Raw genomic sequence first — 18,406 nt, 5'->3', positions numbered from 1 at the left:
TTCTTCTTCTTCTTCTTCTTCTTCTTCTTCTCTTCCATTTATTCTTTCACCTCTTTCGCATATTCTTCGTTTCCTTTCTTTTTCTCTTTCTTCGTTTCCACTTACTCCCCTTCTTCTCCTTCTTCTTCTCTTCCATTTATTTTTTCACCTCTTTCGCATATTCTTCCTTTTCTCTCTTTTCTCTTTCTTCGTTTCCACTTACTCCCCTTCTTCTTCTACTTCTTCTTCTTCTTCTTCTTCTTCTTCTTCTTCTTCTTCATTATTTTTATTCTGGTTTCTCTTCCATTTATTCTTCTCCCTCTCTCGCTATTTCCTTTATCTACCTGCCTCTCCCTCTCTGTTCCTCATTCTATTCCTCCACTTAGTCCTCTCTTTCTTCTTCTTCTTCTTCTTCTTCTTCTTCTTCTTCTTCTTCTTCTTCTTCTTCTTCTTCTTCTTGTCTATAGTTATTCTTCCTGTTTCTCAGTTGCTTCCTCTTCTTTGCTTTGTATAAGAATTTGTAAAAACAGGTAATTATCATTCTGGATCTTTGTCGTGGTCGATTAATAACTTTATTTTTAAGTAAATCATTTATTTTGTTCACTAGGATGTACTCTTCACAGGAAATTGCATGCGTTCAAAGTATACATATATACTTACATATATATATATGTATATTTTATATATGTATATACTATATATATTATATATACAGGTATATATTTTCATATATATATATATATATATATATATATATATATATATATATATAAAAAGCAATTCAGCATCTTAACAATAACTTAACAACCGAATTGACCCAGTTACGTAATAATTCATAATTACAAAGTCATTTCCAATCACAAAATCATTTATGTACCGAATTTCAGCAGGAAAACGTCGGCGGAGAAATGGGATTCGAAGTGGCATCGTGGAGGTTCAGCAATGTTGACATTACTATGGAGGCCATATTTACAAGGACTGGCTTAGGAGAGTTCTCTCCTCACAGCTTCTCTGTCAAAGGCTTAGGTAAGTGAGAGAGAGAGAGAGAGAGAGAGAGAGAGAGAGAGAGAGAGAGAGAGAGAATAAGTCAGCACGCGTAAATATATGATGATGATATTTGTGTGTTATCAAATGACAACTTGTTCAGAGGTTACGATTATAAATTGTTTCCCCGTAGGTGATTAGTGATTAGTGCCGTCCGTGCACCTCATGCGGTGCACTGTAGGCATTACTTAGGTTCTTTGCAGCGTGCCTTCGGCCCCTAGCTGCAACCCCCTTTCGTTCCTTTTACTGTACCTCCTTTCATATTCTCTTTCTTCCATCCTGCTTTCCAAATTCTCGTGACAATTGGTTCATAGTGCAACCGCGAGGTTTTCCTCCTGTTACACCTTTCAGACCTTTTACTGTCAATTTCCGTTTCAGCGCTGAATGACCTCACAGGCCCCAGTGCTTGGCCTTTGGCCTAAATTGTACATTCAGTTTAGTTCTGTAAACTTTGTTATGCTTGCAAGTGACTGGTTTACCTAAATTAATGTGTTATATATATATATACATACATATATACATATTTATATATGTATATATGTATATATATATACACATATATATATATATGTATACATATGTATACATATATATGTATACATATACATATAAAACCCGCTGCTTTCCTCGCTTCAACCGTTCTGTCAGCTTACCCTCATCTGTTGCATTTGGTCCCAAATATCCATATAAAGAATCTTATTCTATTCAATTAGGCTATCATTGACCTATTCATGCACTTGCACACTGCAACATGATCGTCTCTTTCGCCCTGCAGCAATATTTAGAAGCGCCTTTTTTGTTCCTTTCTTTTCCTAAACGTCTGATACCATCATCTCGGTAGCTACTGTTTTATAATATTTTTTTTTTCTATTTTATTATTCCCACAAACACTCCCTGCTGACTCACTGACGCCTGCTATAATATCATGCTTTTATTTCATTGTTTTTTCAAAGTTTTAAACTTTTTGAAGAAAAAGTGGTTTCTTTCATTTTCTTTTCCTGAATAGAAAAATTTGTGTTTTTTTTAAATTTTCTTTTCCTGAATATCTAATTTCATCATCTCAGTATCTACTGTTTTATTTATATTTTTTTTTATTTTATCATGTATTTAGATTGTGCGTTTTCTACTTTGTATATTCCACGTATATGGCCTTGAGCTGAAATAAAATTTATTATTATTATTATTATTATTATTATTATTATTATTATTATTATTATTATTATTACACTCCCTGCTGACTCCTTGACCTTGTCAGTGAATTTTGTACCCATACCCCTAATATTTCCAATGTTGCTCTTTTACTTTTGTAACTTATAATAAACTTTTTGACGAAAAATTTGTCTAAAATTTCAGTAACTTTTAAGCTTGTCTAACGGAAAAATTTTAAACTAATGTTTATGTTTTTTCTCCTTTCTGCCCCAAAGGTCGACTCTTCATGCTGCCTGGGGGTGAAATCAACCTCCACTACCAAGTGAGGTCGTGGGCTTTGGACACCGACCCTGCCCACATCCTGGCATCTACGGAGCCCGGGGTCTTCTGCCCTGGGCACGAGAGGAAATTCTTGCCCAAGCTGGCGAACCAGTTTTCCATCACGATGGAAACTGTCATTGAGGTGAGATCACCTTGATAAGAACTTGGTGTGTGTTTGCAAGTTTTTATCTCCCGTAGGTTCGGTAGTGCCGTCAGTGCACCTCACGCGGTTCACTGTAAGCATTACTTGAAGTTCTTTGTAGCTCCCTTCCTTTTGCCCGTAGCTGCAATTCCTTCTATTCCTTTTACTGTACCTCCGTTCATTTCTCTTTCTTCCACACAGGGGCCATTGACTTGAAATTCAAGCTTCCAAAGAATTTATTTATTTTATTATTATTATTATTTTATTATTATTATTATTATTATTATTATTATTATTATTATTATTATCATTATTATTCAGAAGTTGAATCCTATTCATCTGGAACAAGCCACATAGGGGCTACTGACTTGAAATTCAAGATTACAAAGAATTTATTTATTAATTATTATTATTATTATTATTATTATTATTATTATTATTATTATTATTATTATTATTATTATTATTATTATTATTATTATTATTACTCAGAAGTTGAACCCTATTCATCTGGACCAAGCCACACAGGGGCCACTGACTTGAAATTCAAGAAGCTTCCAAAGAATATTAGTGTTCATTTGAAAGTAACAGAACGTAACAGGAAATCCAAATAATATTAGTGTTCATTTGAAAGTAACAGAACGTAACAGGAAATACAATAAGAGATCAGGAATTCAAAAAGAAAAGAAAGCATAAAATTAACGCAAAGCTCAGCCCAGAAAATGGGAAAATGGTTAAAATCTCGATGATCTTCCGTCCACTATTACAGTGTTCCCTTGAAAGAAGTAAAAGAAGGTAATGGGAAATACAGAAAGAAGAAGAGATCAGCTATGAGAAATAAATAACATAACTCAAAGCTCAGTCCTGACATGACGAAAGTATGTAAAATCTTGATAATCAAATGCTTTGAACTGATGATGTCTCTGTCCTTCTATGTTAATTTTCCCTTTCTTTAATTTTCTCCTTCTTTAATTTCCCCCTTCTTTAATTTTCCCTTTCTTTAATTTTCCCCTTCTTTAATTTTCCTTTTATTTAATTTTCCCTTTATTTAATTTTCCCTTTCTTTAATTTTCCCATTCTTTAATTTCCCCTTTTTAAACTTTCCCTTTCTTTAATTTTCCCCTTCTTTAATCTTCCCTTTCTTTAATTTTCCCTTTCTTTATCTTATTATCTTATTTAATTATCCACTTTATCTTTTATCTTATCTTATTTAATTATCCCTTCTTTATCTTATTATCTTATTTAATTATAATTTTCTCTATCTTATTATCTTAGAATCTGGGAACGGTCGCCTACGAGACTCAGCATTACGAATCTGAAGAAAAGTTGGTCTCATTCACCTACCGACCTCACCTGCACGCCGACGGCATGTTCCTTCTGAACATACCTGGCCTGAGCGACATGACCATGGAGACCTACAGGGTCATCCACGACTTCAGGACAGGTGAGAGAGAGAGAGAGAGAGAGAGAGAGAGAGAGAGAGAGAGAGAGAGACCATGATGTGTGCTGTTTGTGGTAATTTGAAAGCAAGATGGAGACTTTATATGAGGAAGATGGTGTTTTCATACTCAGGGTCTTTTGCGATTTCAGGACAGATGAGAGAGAGAGAGAGAGAGAGAGAGAGGAGAGAGAGAGAGAGAGAGAGAGAGAGAGAGAGAGAGAGAAAGGTGAGAGACTATGTTTGTAGACACTGAAACAGTTATTTAAGGGAGTAAGATGTTTTTGGTACTCTGGATCATCCATGATTTCAGGACAGGTGTGTGTTGAGAGAGAGAGAGAGAGAGAGAGAGAGAGAGAGAGAGAGAGAGAGAGAGAGAGCCAGCCCTAAGACCATGATGAGTGCTGCTTGTGGTAACTGGAAGACAAGATGAAGACACTGCAGTCATTTGTGTATTGTTATACAAGGAAGATTTCGTGATTCCAGGACAGAGAGAGAGAGAGAGAGAGAGAGAGAGAGAGAGAGAGAGCCAGAGAGAGCCAGCCCTAAGACCATGATGAGTGCTGCTTGTGATAACTGGAAGACAAGATGAAGACACTGCAGTCATTTGTGTATTGTTATACAAGGAAGATGTTCGTGATTCCAGGACAGGGCAGGAGAGAGAGAGAGAGAGAGAGAGAGAGAGAGAGAGAGAGAGAGAGAGAGAGAGAGAGAGAGCCAGCCTTAAGACCATGATGAGTGCTGTTTGTGATAATTGGATGGCAAGATGGAGACATTGCAGTCATTTATGTATTGTTATGTAAGGAAGATGTTCGCGATTCCAGGACAGGAGAGAGAGAGAGAGAGAGAGAGAGAGAGAGAGAGAGAGAGAGAGAGAGAGAGAGAGAGAGACCATGCTAGGTGTTGTTTGTGATAACTGGAAAGCAAGGTGGAGACATTGTTGCAGTCATTTGTATTAATTCCTGGAAGCAAGACTTACTTGGTACTTTTCCAGGAATCCAGTACATGATCAACGAGAAGACGAGCAACTGCACCATCCAGGGCATTCCAGTGACGGCCCTGGACGCCGCCCCCGCCGAAAACCAGCACATCAGGCTGCGTCACGCCTCTGAACTGATATCCATCGATCCGAACATCTTCATCTACAAAGGAACGGTCAGTCAGTGGGTCCCTCCTGAAGGTTGGAGGATTCCTGAAGCCTCTGGGGAGGAAATTAAGAGTAGACTTTATTCTCAGGATTCATGAAGGTTGAAGGATACCTGAAGTCTTTAGGATGGAAATTAAGAATAGAATTTGTTCTCAGGTTACCTTAAGTCTTTAAGGTGGAAATTAAGAGTAGAACTTATTCTCAGGATACCTGAAGGTTGAAGAATACCTGAAGTCTTTAGGATGGAAATTAAGAACCGAATTTGTTCTCAGGATAACTGAAGTCTTTGAAGGATGGAAATTGAGAATAGAATTTGTTCGCAGGATACCATAAGTCTTTAGGGTGAAAATTTAGAATAGAATTTATTCTCAGGTTACCTGAAGGTTGAAGGATACCTGAAGTTTTTAGGATGGAAATTAAGAACAGACTTTGTTCTCAGGGTACCTGAAGTCTTTAGTATGGAAATTAAGAATAGAATTTGTTCTCAGGATACCTGAAGTCTTTAGGATGGAAATTAAGAACAAAATTTGTTTTCAGGATACCTGAAGGTTGAAAGATTCCTGAAGTCTTTAGGATGGAAATTAAGAATAGAATTTGTTCTCAGGATACCTGAACTCTTTAGGATGGAAATTAAGAACAGAATTTGTTTTCAGGATACCTGAAGGTTGAAGGATACCTGAAGCCTCTAGGGAGGGAACTAAGAAAAGAATTTATTCTCAAGAAACCTGATGGTTAAAGGATACCTGGAGCCTTTTAGGATGAAAATTAAGAAACGGATTGATAGAATTTTAGTTTTTTTTTTTAATGTTCTTAGTTTTTTAGTCAAATTCTCTTTTATAAAGCTCCCCAATTATCATCCAGTCTTGTCTCCAGGATTCAATAAAACGTTGCGCGTGCAATCCTTTTTAATGCAAATGATAAAGTGTCCTTTGTAATGCAAAAAATAAAGTGTCCTTCTTAATGTAAATAATAAAGAGTCCTTTTTTGAACCAGAGGCGAGTGAGAGGAATCATCAGTGACGTGTGGGTAGCAGAACGAGGAACCAGGAAGGGTCAGTATTCTACAGTAGAAATCTACTTCTCCCACGAGAACTGGACTGTCGAAGTCGAAGTCTTCAACAAAGTTCGACAGGTCCCCATAGGAATCTCTTCCTACGTGGCTGATGCAGTGAGTAAAGCCCTTTTCTCAAATGCCGAGCCACGATAGCTGGATCTGATTATTATTATTATTATTACTAATCATAAAAATCTCATGACAGCACGAGTCACTAAAATGGTGAAGAAATTCACAGTGGTGTAAATGTAAAGATATACAGTGTATGAGAAATATATATATATATATATATATATATATATATATATATATATATATATATATATATATATAGAGCTTTCGAGAACCTGCTTGATTCTCACTCTCGATCCGATTTATATTTTTCATTTACACCACTGTGATTTCTTCATTATTATTATTATTATTATTATTATTATTATTATTATTATTATTATTATTATTATTATTATTTTAAGAAGATGAACCATATTAATATGGAACAATTTTTCATTTACAGGGGCCACTGACTTGAAATACTTCAAGCTTCAAAAGATTATTTATTATTATTATTATTATTATTATTATTATTATTATTATTATTATTATTATTATTATTATTATTATTATTATTATTCAGAGGATGAACTGTATTCATATGGAACAAGCCCACCACAGGGACCATTGACCTGTAATTCAAGCTTCCAAAGAATATTATGGTGTTCATTTGAAAGAAGTAACAGAAGATAATAGGCAGTATAAAAAGAAGAGATCAGTTATTAGAAAAGAAAAAATAGATTATCAAATTAATGAATAGATAAAAGTGTAAGCAAGAAAAAGGGGAAAGAATTTGTAAAATATGGCATCGTATTTTGTAATTTTCCCAGTTAGAAATGCTGCATTCACTCTCTGTAACTACTCTCAAAGAACTCTTAGTCTAACAGCCTTCTTTCCCACATCAGGATAACCCACACGAGTGGACTTCGGTCGTCCACACCTTCTTCTACGAGTACAGCGATGGCCATCCTTCCTGGCGACAGTTCGACATCTCTCCGTGTCTCAACAGGATTAATCGCCTCTTCCTGATTCTAAGTCTTGAAGTGTCCTATTCTGAACTGGTTCATTATAACCTGGAAGCTGCCAAGAACTCAATCAGGCGGGCCATAGCTGGAATTGCCGGAGTGTCACCTCTAAGGATCACAGACCTCTTTGTGAGTATGCACGTACTGTATAGTAGGTTGCTCTCAGGCAGTTCATTGACTGTACAAATAGGTGCTGTAATTCTTTGAAGCAGCATCATAACAAATGCTGAAGATGTTTATTCCTGGAATACAATTACCTGCACTGTTATGATGCAGATAATATCATAATATAAGAATTATAAATAGATTCCCTAAATTTTTCTGTCTTTCTTGTCCATGGCTTATGCCAGGCATTATCATGAAAAAACAATTTATGATTGAATTTATGTATCAAGGGTTAACTAGCCCCCATCCCTCGCAAGAAAAAAAAAGCATTTTTAAACTGTAGTACCCCATGATATTCCTTCTTTTAAACCAGCTGAGCAGTAGGCAAGCTACTGGAGAGGTTGATGTCTGGTTCGTCTTGCTGGAGAAACCGGACGTCACGGGACCAGTTATGACTCCAAGGCCTCAGCTCATGATGGCAGACGCCTACAAGCTCCTCCATGACATCACTCACAAGCACAACGTCTCAGTCAAGCTGGATCTCTCAGCAAAGAAAAAGTTGGTAAGCGAAGAAATTGCTCCAAGTACTCTAAGGGCCAGATGTTGCCAATTGGTCAAAGCTCAGGAGTTCTCCAGTTGCTAGGTGGTAAGCTGGGTTGGAAGTTGCCAAACTGGTCAGCAGTGAATAACATTGGAATGCCAAAGCTCGGAATTTCTCCAGTTGCTAAGTGGTAAGCTGGATTGGAAGTTGCCAAATTGGTCAGCAGTGAATAACAATGGAATGTCAAGGCTCAGAAGTTCTCCAGTTAGTAGGTGGTAAGCTGGGTTGGAAGTTGCCAAATTGGTTATCAATGTATAAGACTGGAATGCCAAAGCTCAGAAGTTCTCGAGTTGCTAGGTAGTTAGCTGGGGTGGAAGTTGCCAAATTGGTCAGCAGTGAATAACAATGGAATTCCAAAGTTCAGAAGTTCTCCAGTTGGTAGGTGGTAAGCTGTGTTGGAAGTTGCCAAATCGGTCAGCAGTGAATAAAAATGGAATGCCAAAGCTCAAAGTTCTTTAGTTGCTAGGTGGTCAGCTGGGTTGGAAGTTGCCAAATTGGCCAGCAGTGAAAGACAATGGAATGCCAAAGTTCAGAAGTTTTCCAGCTGGTAGGTGGTAAGAAAGTTTGGGAGTTGCCAAATTGGTCAGCAGTGAACAACAATGGAATGCCAAAGCTCAATTCTTTAGTTGCTAGGTGGTCAGCTGGGTTGGAAGTTGCCAAATTGGTCAGCAGTGAATAGCATTGGAATGCCAAAGCTCCAGAGTTCTCCAGTTGCTAGGTGGTGAAATTGTTTGCAGTAACTTAACTTCAGAAGTTGCCGAGTTGGTAAGTGATGTAATCCTTCTGTATAATGTGAATAAGGAAAAGATCAGAACTTCTATGCAGTAGGTGATGAAGCCAATGAGTGACCAAGGGCCAGATGTTGTCAAGTTGGAAAGAGTTGGCGGGAATCACATCCAGATGTTGCCAAGCTGGTAAGAGTTGGTGGGAATCACAGCAAGTTTAATCCAGATGTTGCCAAGTTGGTAAGAGCTGACGGGAATCACAGCAAGGTAATCCAGATATTGCCAAGTTGGTAAGAGTTGGTGGGAACCACAGCAAGGTAATCCAGATGTTGCCAAGTTGGCAAGACTTGGTGGGGATCACAGTAAGGTAATCCAGAAGTGTTAAAATATCCCCTGCATTTGCAGTCTAGCTTATGCTTTGCTAACACAATTTCACCTCTAATATTACTCTTAGTTAAATAACCTATTATAAAACGAATAATCAAGCAGCGTTAATTTACCCTCGAATATTTTATGATATATACATACAAAATTATGATACCATTCTTAATCAAATCTTATCATGTGGAACATAACTGAAGAGCTCAAATCAAAGGAGCAATTAGTATTCAGTACTGTAGATTGTTTTGTTCTTAAAAATAAACCTAAGATAATTTAAGTTTATTTTTAATTGCTAGCATTTCGTTTTCCTAAGAAATATTTTGAAATATTTGCATTGAATTCCAGATGTATTACATGTGACATTTTGGACAGTTTTTTCGGATGTTCCCTCCATAAGACTAATGTAAGTGAAACGATCATCAAACTCACTTCAGCGTTTACATTCCAGTTTGTAACAATTAAACGAGGTTCCTTGGAGACAACGACTGAAGCTTTACACCCTCACATGAGGCACAGATCCATGAGGTACCTCAAGGCTGGTTATACGGCCGGAAGTATGGCTGGCCTAGGATTCTCCATGGCAATCCTGGGCACGTGCGTGGGTATCTTCGTTGGATTTTTGCTTTGGAAACGTCATTCCTCCGTGCCCTATCAGGTAAGGTAGTAAGGGTTTCATTCCATAAACTGGAAAAATTTCCCACCATTGCTTGTCCAGGACCCTAAGTCTCCCTAAGTTTACCCCACTACCTTGGTTCCTTCTGTTTGTGACTGATCTAAAACCTCCATCAGAAGTAAGATTGCTGTAAATGGGGACAGAATCTGCATTAATATTAGTACCTTATCCCCCACAGAGGCAACCTATGGTTCTCAACTCAAGCATTGGAGAAGTGTTAGTGACTTGAAATGTAACATGAAATTCCCCCTCCCACCATCAAGGACATTTGTTGTCATTGATGTTCAGGTACAATGGCACGACTACTGTTGCCATCTTCCTTGGAATACTTTGTAAGCCAGGTGATAGTTAAGAGGAACTCCTTCTCCCAATCTTTAACGACTTTCTTTATCATTGATGTTCAGGTACAATGGCAAGACTACTGTTGCCATCTTTCTTAACATACTTTGTAAACCAGATGATCATTACGATGCATTTGTGCTTATTATGTCCTCCATCAATTGAATAAATCTGTGATGGATTCGTTTTATTGTCTTTCACTAAACGAAGACCAAAGATACAGTCAGCGCCTGCAGGCTCTTAAGTTTGAAGGGAGGGTCTACATCTTTTTTTTTGTAAATGCATAGGCCTCTAGGTCTTGCAACTGCATTTGAGGAAATGAGCTTGGAACAACATCCTATTTTACAGGATTACCCAAGGGCTTCTGGCAGCATTTCTCAAAGGGAAATGTTGGCCAACAAATATGGCATTTTTGCATTTTTCCGAGATTTGGAAAAATACGGTCCTATGTTATCTCATTTCAGCGGTCAATCCAATTTTTGTAAACTCCATGAGGCTGTCTTTTCATTATCTCTTTTCTTCTCTTTCAGCTTTCGTATCACACATTATCGCCTTTCCTGTTTTGAAACTCTGTGTTTAGCAAGTAACTCAGTTCAGGATATCCTTCTCACTCTAATGCCCTCAGTTCTGGTTAATGTGTTACCACAGCGTTTGTGCGGGCAAAAAGCACTGCTTGATCCATTCGAAACTACCTGTTATCTGACGTTTTCTTCTTTCATTCTGTTTCTGTCATAAATGGGGTCAATACTTCTGCAGTTTTCCATGTCCCTAGAAGTGTCATCTTCTAAGCTTCAGTTCCACTGACTCTATATAAATAATTTTCAGATAACTAAATGTTCCCATTACTCATATAATATCACTTTACTCCTGTGTTTTATTTTTTTTTCAAGTTAATCAGAGAATTATTTTATTTCATAACTGTAGGAAAACATCTTCAAAACGTCTTCATTAGGAGACGGCAGACTCTTGTGCGTTTACTGATAATAACATATTTTTTGTATATACCCATTTTTTAATTAAGATTTAAAATTCTACCTTACAAAGTCAGAATATCAGCATTCCCCCTCATATAGCTATCAATGTATTGGCTCATTTACAAAGACTATCCTGGAATGAATTTGGTACAATCTCCCTTAAAAGTTTCGAAGTATAGTTGACGTTATTTAGATCAGTGATTCCACACATTAGAAACTTTATTTATGTGAGGTAAATTGATTTTTTATGACTCAATTCTGGGGGCATTTTCTTTCGAATCAGAAAAATGTGATATACTCTTATGTTCTTGCATTCCCAACACTGAATTAAATCCCTTATTTCATAGTCATGTTAATTTACAGATGAAATCAACCAGTTACCAATCAAATGTCAGTCTTTTCCAATGACTGTTTATCCCTCTCTTTTCAACTATCACTGCTGTGGACATTACTTTGAAAGCCACTGAGCCAAATGCTGATTTGTCCCCTACAGTTGCACAACTTTAGAAAGTGGTCTTGTCCTGTTAAGTATATATGAAGAGGTTGAAGTCATTAGCCAATAGATTTGTTTATTTTTTGTCTTCTCTACTCCTAGATCCCAGACTAAGCCCCCTTCTCTACCCATTATTTTTCTGTTTATCTTTATGATCTTTTGCCCATGAACCAAACCGCTCTGTTTATTTTTGTGACTTCTATCCAAGAACCATATCCTGTTTTTTGTCTTCATGATCTATGGTCTAAAACCAGATCCTGTTGTTTATTTTCATGACCTTTGTCCAGAAGCCAAATCCTGTGGTTTATTTTCATGACCTTTGCCCAAGAACCATATCCTTCTGTTTGTCTTAGGCCTTTTTCCGAGAGCCAAATCTTGCTGTTTGTCTTCATAGACTTTTTCCAAGATCCATATCCTTTTTGTCTTCATGACCTTTGTCTAAGAACCAGATCCTGCAGCCTGTCTTCATAAACTTTTTCCAAGAGCCAGACCCAAGGTGTTTGTCTTCATGGACCTTTTTCCAAGAGCCATATCCTTCTGTTTGTCTTCATGACCATTGTCCAAGAGCAGATACTATGCTGTTGTTTGTCTTCATGATCTTTTTCCAAGAGCCAAATCTTGCTGTTTGTCTTCATGGACCTTTTTCCAGAGCCATATCCTTCTGTTTGTCCTCATGACCTCTCTCCAAGAGCAGATACTATGCTGTTGTTTGTCTTCATGTCCTCTGTCCAAGAGCAGATACTATGCTGTTTGTCTTCATGACGTTTGTCCAAGACCAGATCTTGTTCTTTGTCTTTATGACCTTCGTCCAAGAGCCAGACCCTGCTGTTTGTCTTCACGTCCTTTGTCCAAGAGCCAGATCTTGTTCTTTGTCTTCATAACCTTTGTCCAAGAGCCAGACCCTGCTGTTTGTCTTCATGACCTTTGTCCAGGAGCAGATACTAAGATGTTGTTTGTCTTTATATCCTTTGTCCAAGCACGAAATGTTTCTGTTTTTCACCATGATTTTTGTCAGAGGCCTTTCGATAAGCAACAAATACGATTGCTCTCCTTTTCAGAGGGTGAAGGAGGTTTGGATACAGTGTAATGTTACCCTGTTCTGTGGTTATCGTGAACAACAAATACTATTGGCTTTTGATCAGATTTAGAGTACAGTACAGTTTGAATTCCGAACAATATCCATAAAGATTAATTATGTAGTACTTTTCCATAGAAATCTATATGCCAACAGTACAGTCCCAAAGTCTTAAGGCTTTTAAATTCATCATAGATAATAAGTAAACTGCATGTGCTTCCAAAAAAGAGAACATCAGACATTTTTAGATTCAGATCTCATCTCACGGTCTGAAATGTTTACAAGTGTTTTGGGAATAAGACTAAATGAATTGAGTAGATTAACACTGTGGCACTTGGCTCCACTGGTGCCTCTCTCCCCTCGTTTATCCATTTCCTTCGTTCCTATCATCTGTTCTTCCCACCCTTCTAAAACAACAGGTCACAGACTGACGCCGTGGATACGTTGACCTCGATGGGCCGAGCATTCTCACGTGATCACGTGTCAAAAAAAAAAAAAAAGGGTCAGCTCATCGGGGGAGAGGTGACGGGACAAGGACACTCAACTCTTTCTTCTTTGTTTGCAGTATTGCCACCAGATGGCAGTAGCGTCTAGTTAGGGATTTTACTCAAGACCCCAGCAGGAAGCAAGGAGGGGGGCGGCGGCTTCCTCCGCGCCCAAAATGTTTTCGGAACGAGCCTTCGTAGTAGATACTCTTTACACGACACAACGGAAATTATTAGAAATTGTATTGTGACAGTGATTTAGAGGATAAGGACCCAGGGAGGAACGGACAGAATTGTTGCAGGGCACAATTGTGGCTCTCTGTACAGTGGTGATGGTTTTTTATGTATTGTTGTAGACAGTCATACTTCTTCGTTCAGTACATATGTTATAAATTCTCTCTGGTTAAACAAGGCCACAATTATGGCTCTCTGTATAATGGTGATTGTATTTATGTGTTGTAGTAGACAATCATATTTCTTCGTTCAGTACGTAGGTTATAAATTCTTTATGAGTTTGCTGTTACAGAATCAGCATCAGTATTCTAAACTGTAAGTTTCCACCAAAATTATTTTTCATCTGAATCATTGCCACGTCTGGGAAACATCACTGGCCCAAATTCAGTTCTCATTCGTACATCATTGAGTAAGACCATTGTATCTTCAAACAGTAATCAATCAAACAACCCAGAGCTTGTTGACAGAGGAATAAGAATATCATCTCTGCAAAACATTCATTCAGCATTTATGTCATGAAATCCTTCGTTTTCCTCAACGGAAATTTAGAGGACAATTTATGCCTTAAGGTGTTCGATCTTATCGTATTGACTTTGACATTTGAAAGAAAATATTCAGTCATTACAGCACCAGTTGAGAGAAGCACTTGCATTATTGTGTACTGTTCCCGTTATGACAATCGTCTTTGAGTACTCGAAAATCTGTGCAGGAAAGGAAGAAGAAGAAGAAGAAGACGGTGCGGTCCTTACTACTTTACTATTGTTATTACCATTATTATTAGTATATACTGTTCCTGTATGTCAGCCATCCTTGGGTATCAGAAAACCTGTGTGGGAAAGGAAGAGGAAGAAGGTACTCTTGTTGCTATTGTATTATTATTAAGAGAGTAATATTATTAAGAGGAATAATTTTTAAGAGAATCCCCATATGTGTAAAGAGAAAAACCAGTCTGATGAGAAATGTAACAGAGTGAAATTCTAATGAAATTATCAAAGCAACAAGGATGTAAATATGTACATTATGAGAATTTGGTAGCAGCAGCCAGTGTGAATGTTGCTAAGTCCTTTTTCACTTATATAACAAGGGATATGAAATATGAAATTGAAAAAGAAAATAATGCCATTCTTATATAAGAAGGAATATGAAATATGAAATTGAAAAAAAAATAATGCCATTCTAATATGACAAGGAATGTGAAATATGAAACTGAAAAAGAAAATAATGCCATTCTTAAGTAAAGAGAATTATTAATAAGCAAATAGTATTGTATGTCATAGAGAAATTATTTTATTTCTTTTGGGTCATTTATGTTAAAGAGATGATCAATTTGTTACTAGTCACGTTCTAGCCAGTGTTTTGTTTCTGTTCTCGAGACATTTGTTAATGTTTAGTCACAGGTTTAGGAAATGTTGTGAACCGCAGGATATCAGCTTAGAATTAATGTTGTTAATACTTTATGTGGAGGTTTTATTTATTTATTTATTTTTTTTTTTTTGGACAGAAAAATCATTTCAGTTCTTTGATGATGCTTTATGTTCGAGCTGTGAAATATTTCTGGTCAATATATAGAGACCTTTCTTTTTAACTTATTTTTATAACAGTTGTTATTCATTTCTCCACAGAGTTACAGATCTCAGTTGTTCCAGTCTTATTAAAACAGTTTTTGGCAGAATTGAAATATAATTAATCAGCTTTCAGCACAAAATTGTGAGTCCAGTATTTTGACTTTCAGAATCGTTGGTCAAATGATTTAGTATCAGTTTCAAGTGTTGGTGGAATGTTCTCAGCAAGAGTAGGTAAAGTTATATTATTAGAATTTTTTTGCTTTAAGTACTTGTTAATTTGTCGAATAATGTTTCGTCATATATATATATATATATATATATATATATATATATATATATATATATATATATATATATATATATATATATATATATATATATATTTCACTATTCTTCTCTGTTCTTCATCGGTAATTTTTCTTCAACTTAATTTCTTATACTTCCAGTTTTTTTTTTTTTGTCATTCGTCTTAATTTCTTGTCCGTCAACTGATGCCGTCTTCATTCCACTACTGCTGTTTTGTTGTTTATATAATATATTTATATATTGTTATATTTCTTTTGGTACTAATTTCCAATCTATCTTCATAGTAAGTGTTACATATATATATATATATATATATATATATATATATATATATATATATATATATATATATATATATATATATATATATATATATATATATATATATATATATATATATATATATATATATATATATATATATATATTTATTCTGGTTCCACTTTTTCATTTTATGATGATGGCTTTTGTTTACCATTGAGGAGAAATCATGGGATTATAAATACCTGTAAAATACTCAGCATCTATGAAAAATACTCCTATGTATATACCCAAGAGTGGTGGAATTTTCGAATGTACCTTTTCAGATGGTCCTATTAGATTGTGGACTTTCTGGACTTATTCGGTGCCAAAGAGTATAAAAGGTCCCTGGATTATAAATTCGTGAATATTTGGCATTCATGTAAGACTTAGCTTTACGCATTTGAAATATTTGATTAGTTTTTAAGAAACGAAAGTGGATTATTAATAATTTGTGAATATTTGGCATTTATTTATGACTTAGTTTATGAATATTTGATTAGTTTTAAGAAACGAAGGTGGATTGTTAATAATATGTGTGACTATTTGGCATTCCTATATGACTTATTTTTGAAATGTTTGATTAGTTTTTAAGAAGAGGTGAATTCGTAATAATTTGTGACTATTTGGCATTCATTTGCGACATAGTTTTTTAATATTTGATTAGTTTTTAAGAAATGAAGATGGATTAGTGATAATATAATCTGTAAGCATTTGTCATTCACTTATGACTTTTTTAAAAAAAATATTTGGTTAGTGGAACGGTGCGTATGGATTATGAAAACTAAAAGTTTTTACCTCAGTATTCACGCTCAAATTATATTGTGGTGTTATCTGTGAGTTAATAACATTAGTGCTTTTGTATTTTGTGTAGACTATGTTTGTAGTTTGGTTGCCGTTTGTACTCAAGCATTACGTATATATATATATACTGTATATATATATATATATATATATATATATATATATATATATATATATATATATATATATATATATATATATACATATACACACACACAAACTTTAGTGTACCTGCCTTACATAAAATTATGTTATTATATTAATTGTTTATTTGTGTATTTTGACAACAGAAAAGAATTGTCATCAGATCGTGATAATCTAAGTCAGTATTGAGGCACAATTTTCCAAAAACGTAACATACTGAAAATTACTTTCTTAATCTTCATTGATAAAAATATTTTTATGTTTATAATTATTTCTTGTTTTTTTTTCTGATGGAGGGATTTATAACTATCTTTTCGTTGATGGGTTAACATATTAGATTTTATGTAATGAGTTATTTGCATGCGTACATTCATATATATATATATATATATATATATATATATATATATATATATATATATATATATGTGTGTATATATATATATATTATATATGCATATATATATATAATATATATATATATATAATGTATATTAATATATAGTTATATTAAGGATATTCATTTGATGTATAGAATCATATAAACGCTGTGTTGGTTATATTTCGTATCAATAATTGCTGTTCTGTGAATCCAAGACAATATTTGTTTATTCACTGTTGTAGCTGTTGCTGTATTTTTGTGATTTAGTTTGTATCACGTCAAATTATTTACCTAAAATTGTCTACCACACTGGAATATGATCCAAATTATTTAACCAATTCACGAGGGCTGTAAGTGACGAAAAATAGCAATATTAGCAATGCTTTGAACGATTTCCAATTCCGTGCTGTGCTGCGCTGTGCTGGACATAATCAGCTGTTACTCAACAGTGACCTGCTTTGTTTCATGAAAACATGTAGCCTTCTGGCTTAGCCTTTCTGAAATGCTTAGAGAAAAAAATAATTGCATGAAATATCGAACTGTCGTCTGTTCCTTGTGACGAATACTCAGAAATTGTGAATTACTGAATCGTTTTTCAGCATGTTAACGCCATGAAACTGAAATGTTTTGTTCCTTCTTACTGGTGTGACGTTCTGGAGAGACTGCACAAGGCCGCTGAAACCCGTGACGCACGCGTAACAGCCCAGGGACTCTGGGAAGTTTGTTGTGATTTTGTAAATTCATTTCATTTCCATGTCCAGGAAAAAGAACAACCTTTTGGTGGTCTAGACGTAATCAGCTGTTTTCTGTCACTTTTCTGTCACTTTCTGGTTTGTTTAGTGACTTGTTTAGATAGATGTTGCCTGACGTGTACGTCGATTATAAGTTATGTTTACTGGGTATACCATGACTATATTGGATTGTGTGTTGGAAGAGTTTCTTCTCGTGTACATAAAATAACCTACATAAGACTGTAAGGGAGTGAATATTCATTGTGTTGATAGGCAATAAGCAAAGGCCCCCACATCATCAATCAATGTCTTTGATGTACAGTTTTAGTTATGATACTGAAAATAAGCTGCGCTTTAAAATCGACTCCACATAGAAGTGGGCAAAGATGCAGAGAAAGAAGAACGAAATAAGCTGCACTTTCTCTGACTGATAAAAATGTGCATTCCTAAGCTACAGTGCAAATGATCTGCAATCCTTACGCGAACGAGAAAGAAGAAGTTCCAGATGCTTTTTAATGCTTCCTGCGCATAAAGCATAGAATAGATTGCATGCTCAGAAACGTCTGGATGTTTCCGCCATTTGGAAAAACCCTTTATGTATGATTTCTTTCTCAACAAAGCGACGTCTTTGTGAACGGCCAAATAACTCAGGATGATTGTAGCTAACAGTAGGTGGAATGAGGTGGGAACGTTTCTCTTTTTCCTGGAGTGAAAGCAGATGCCGATTGCTTTCATGT

The 18,406-nt window shown here is 35.7% G+C and overlaps 1 protein-coding gene across 1 annotated transcript in view; it reads left to right on the top strand.

Annotated features, from left to right (window-relative positions):
- The window catches only part of LOC136851378 (uncharacterized), a 38,217-nt gene extending 23,666 nt beyond the window's left edge, over nucleotides 1–14,551 (top strand). The window contains 9 exon segments of the mRNA XM_067125448.1: nucleotides 870–1,005; nucleotides 2,448–2,635; nucleotides 3,911–4,079; nucleotides 5,068–5,228; nucleotides 6,214–6,387; nucleotides 7,233–7,481; nucleotides 7,831–8,019; nucleotides 9,613–9,819; nucleotides 13,284–14,551. Of these exon segments, the coding sequence (XP_066981549.1) occupies nucleotides 870–1,005; nucleotides 2,448–2,635; nucleotides 3,911–4,079; nucleotides 5,068–5,228; nucleotides 6,214–6,387; nucleotides 7,233–7,481; nucleotides 7,831–8,019; nucleotides 9,613–9,819; nucleotides 13,284–13,316 (1,506 nt within the window). The 3' untranslated portion in view covers nucleotides 13,317–14,551.
- Nucleotides 14,552–18,406: the final 3,855 nt, after the last annotated feature.

This window comes from Macrobrachium rosenbergii, chromosome 23 (genome assembly GCF_040412425.1).
Source record: "Macrobrachium rosenbergii isolate ZJJX-2024 chromosome 23, ASM4041242v1, whole genome shotgun sequence".
NCBI lineage: Eukaryota > Metazoa > Arthropoda > Malacostraca > Decapoda > Palaemonidae > Macrobrachium > Macrobrachium rosenbergii.
The sequence above is the reverse complement of the archived record's forward strand: the minus strand, read 5'-3'. Positions and strand labels throughout refer to the sequence as shown.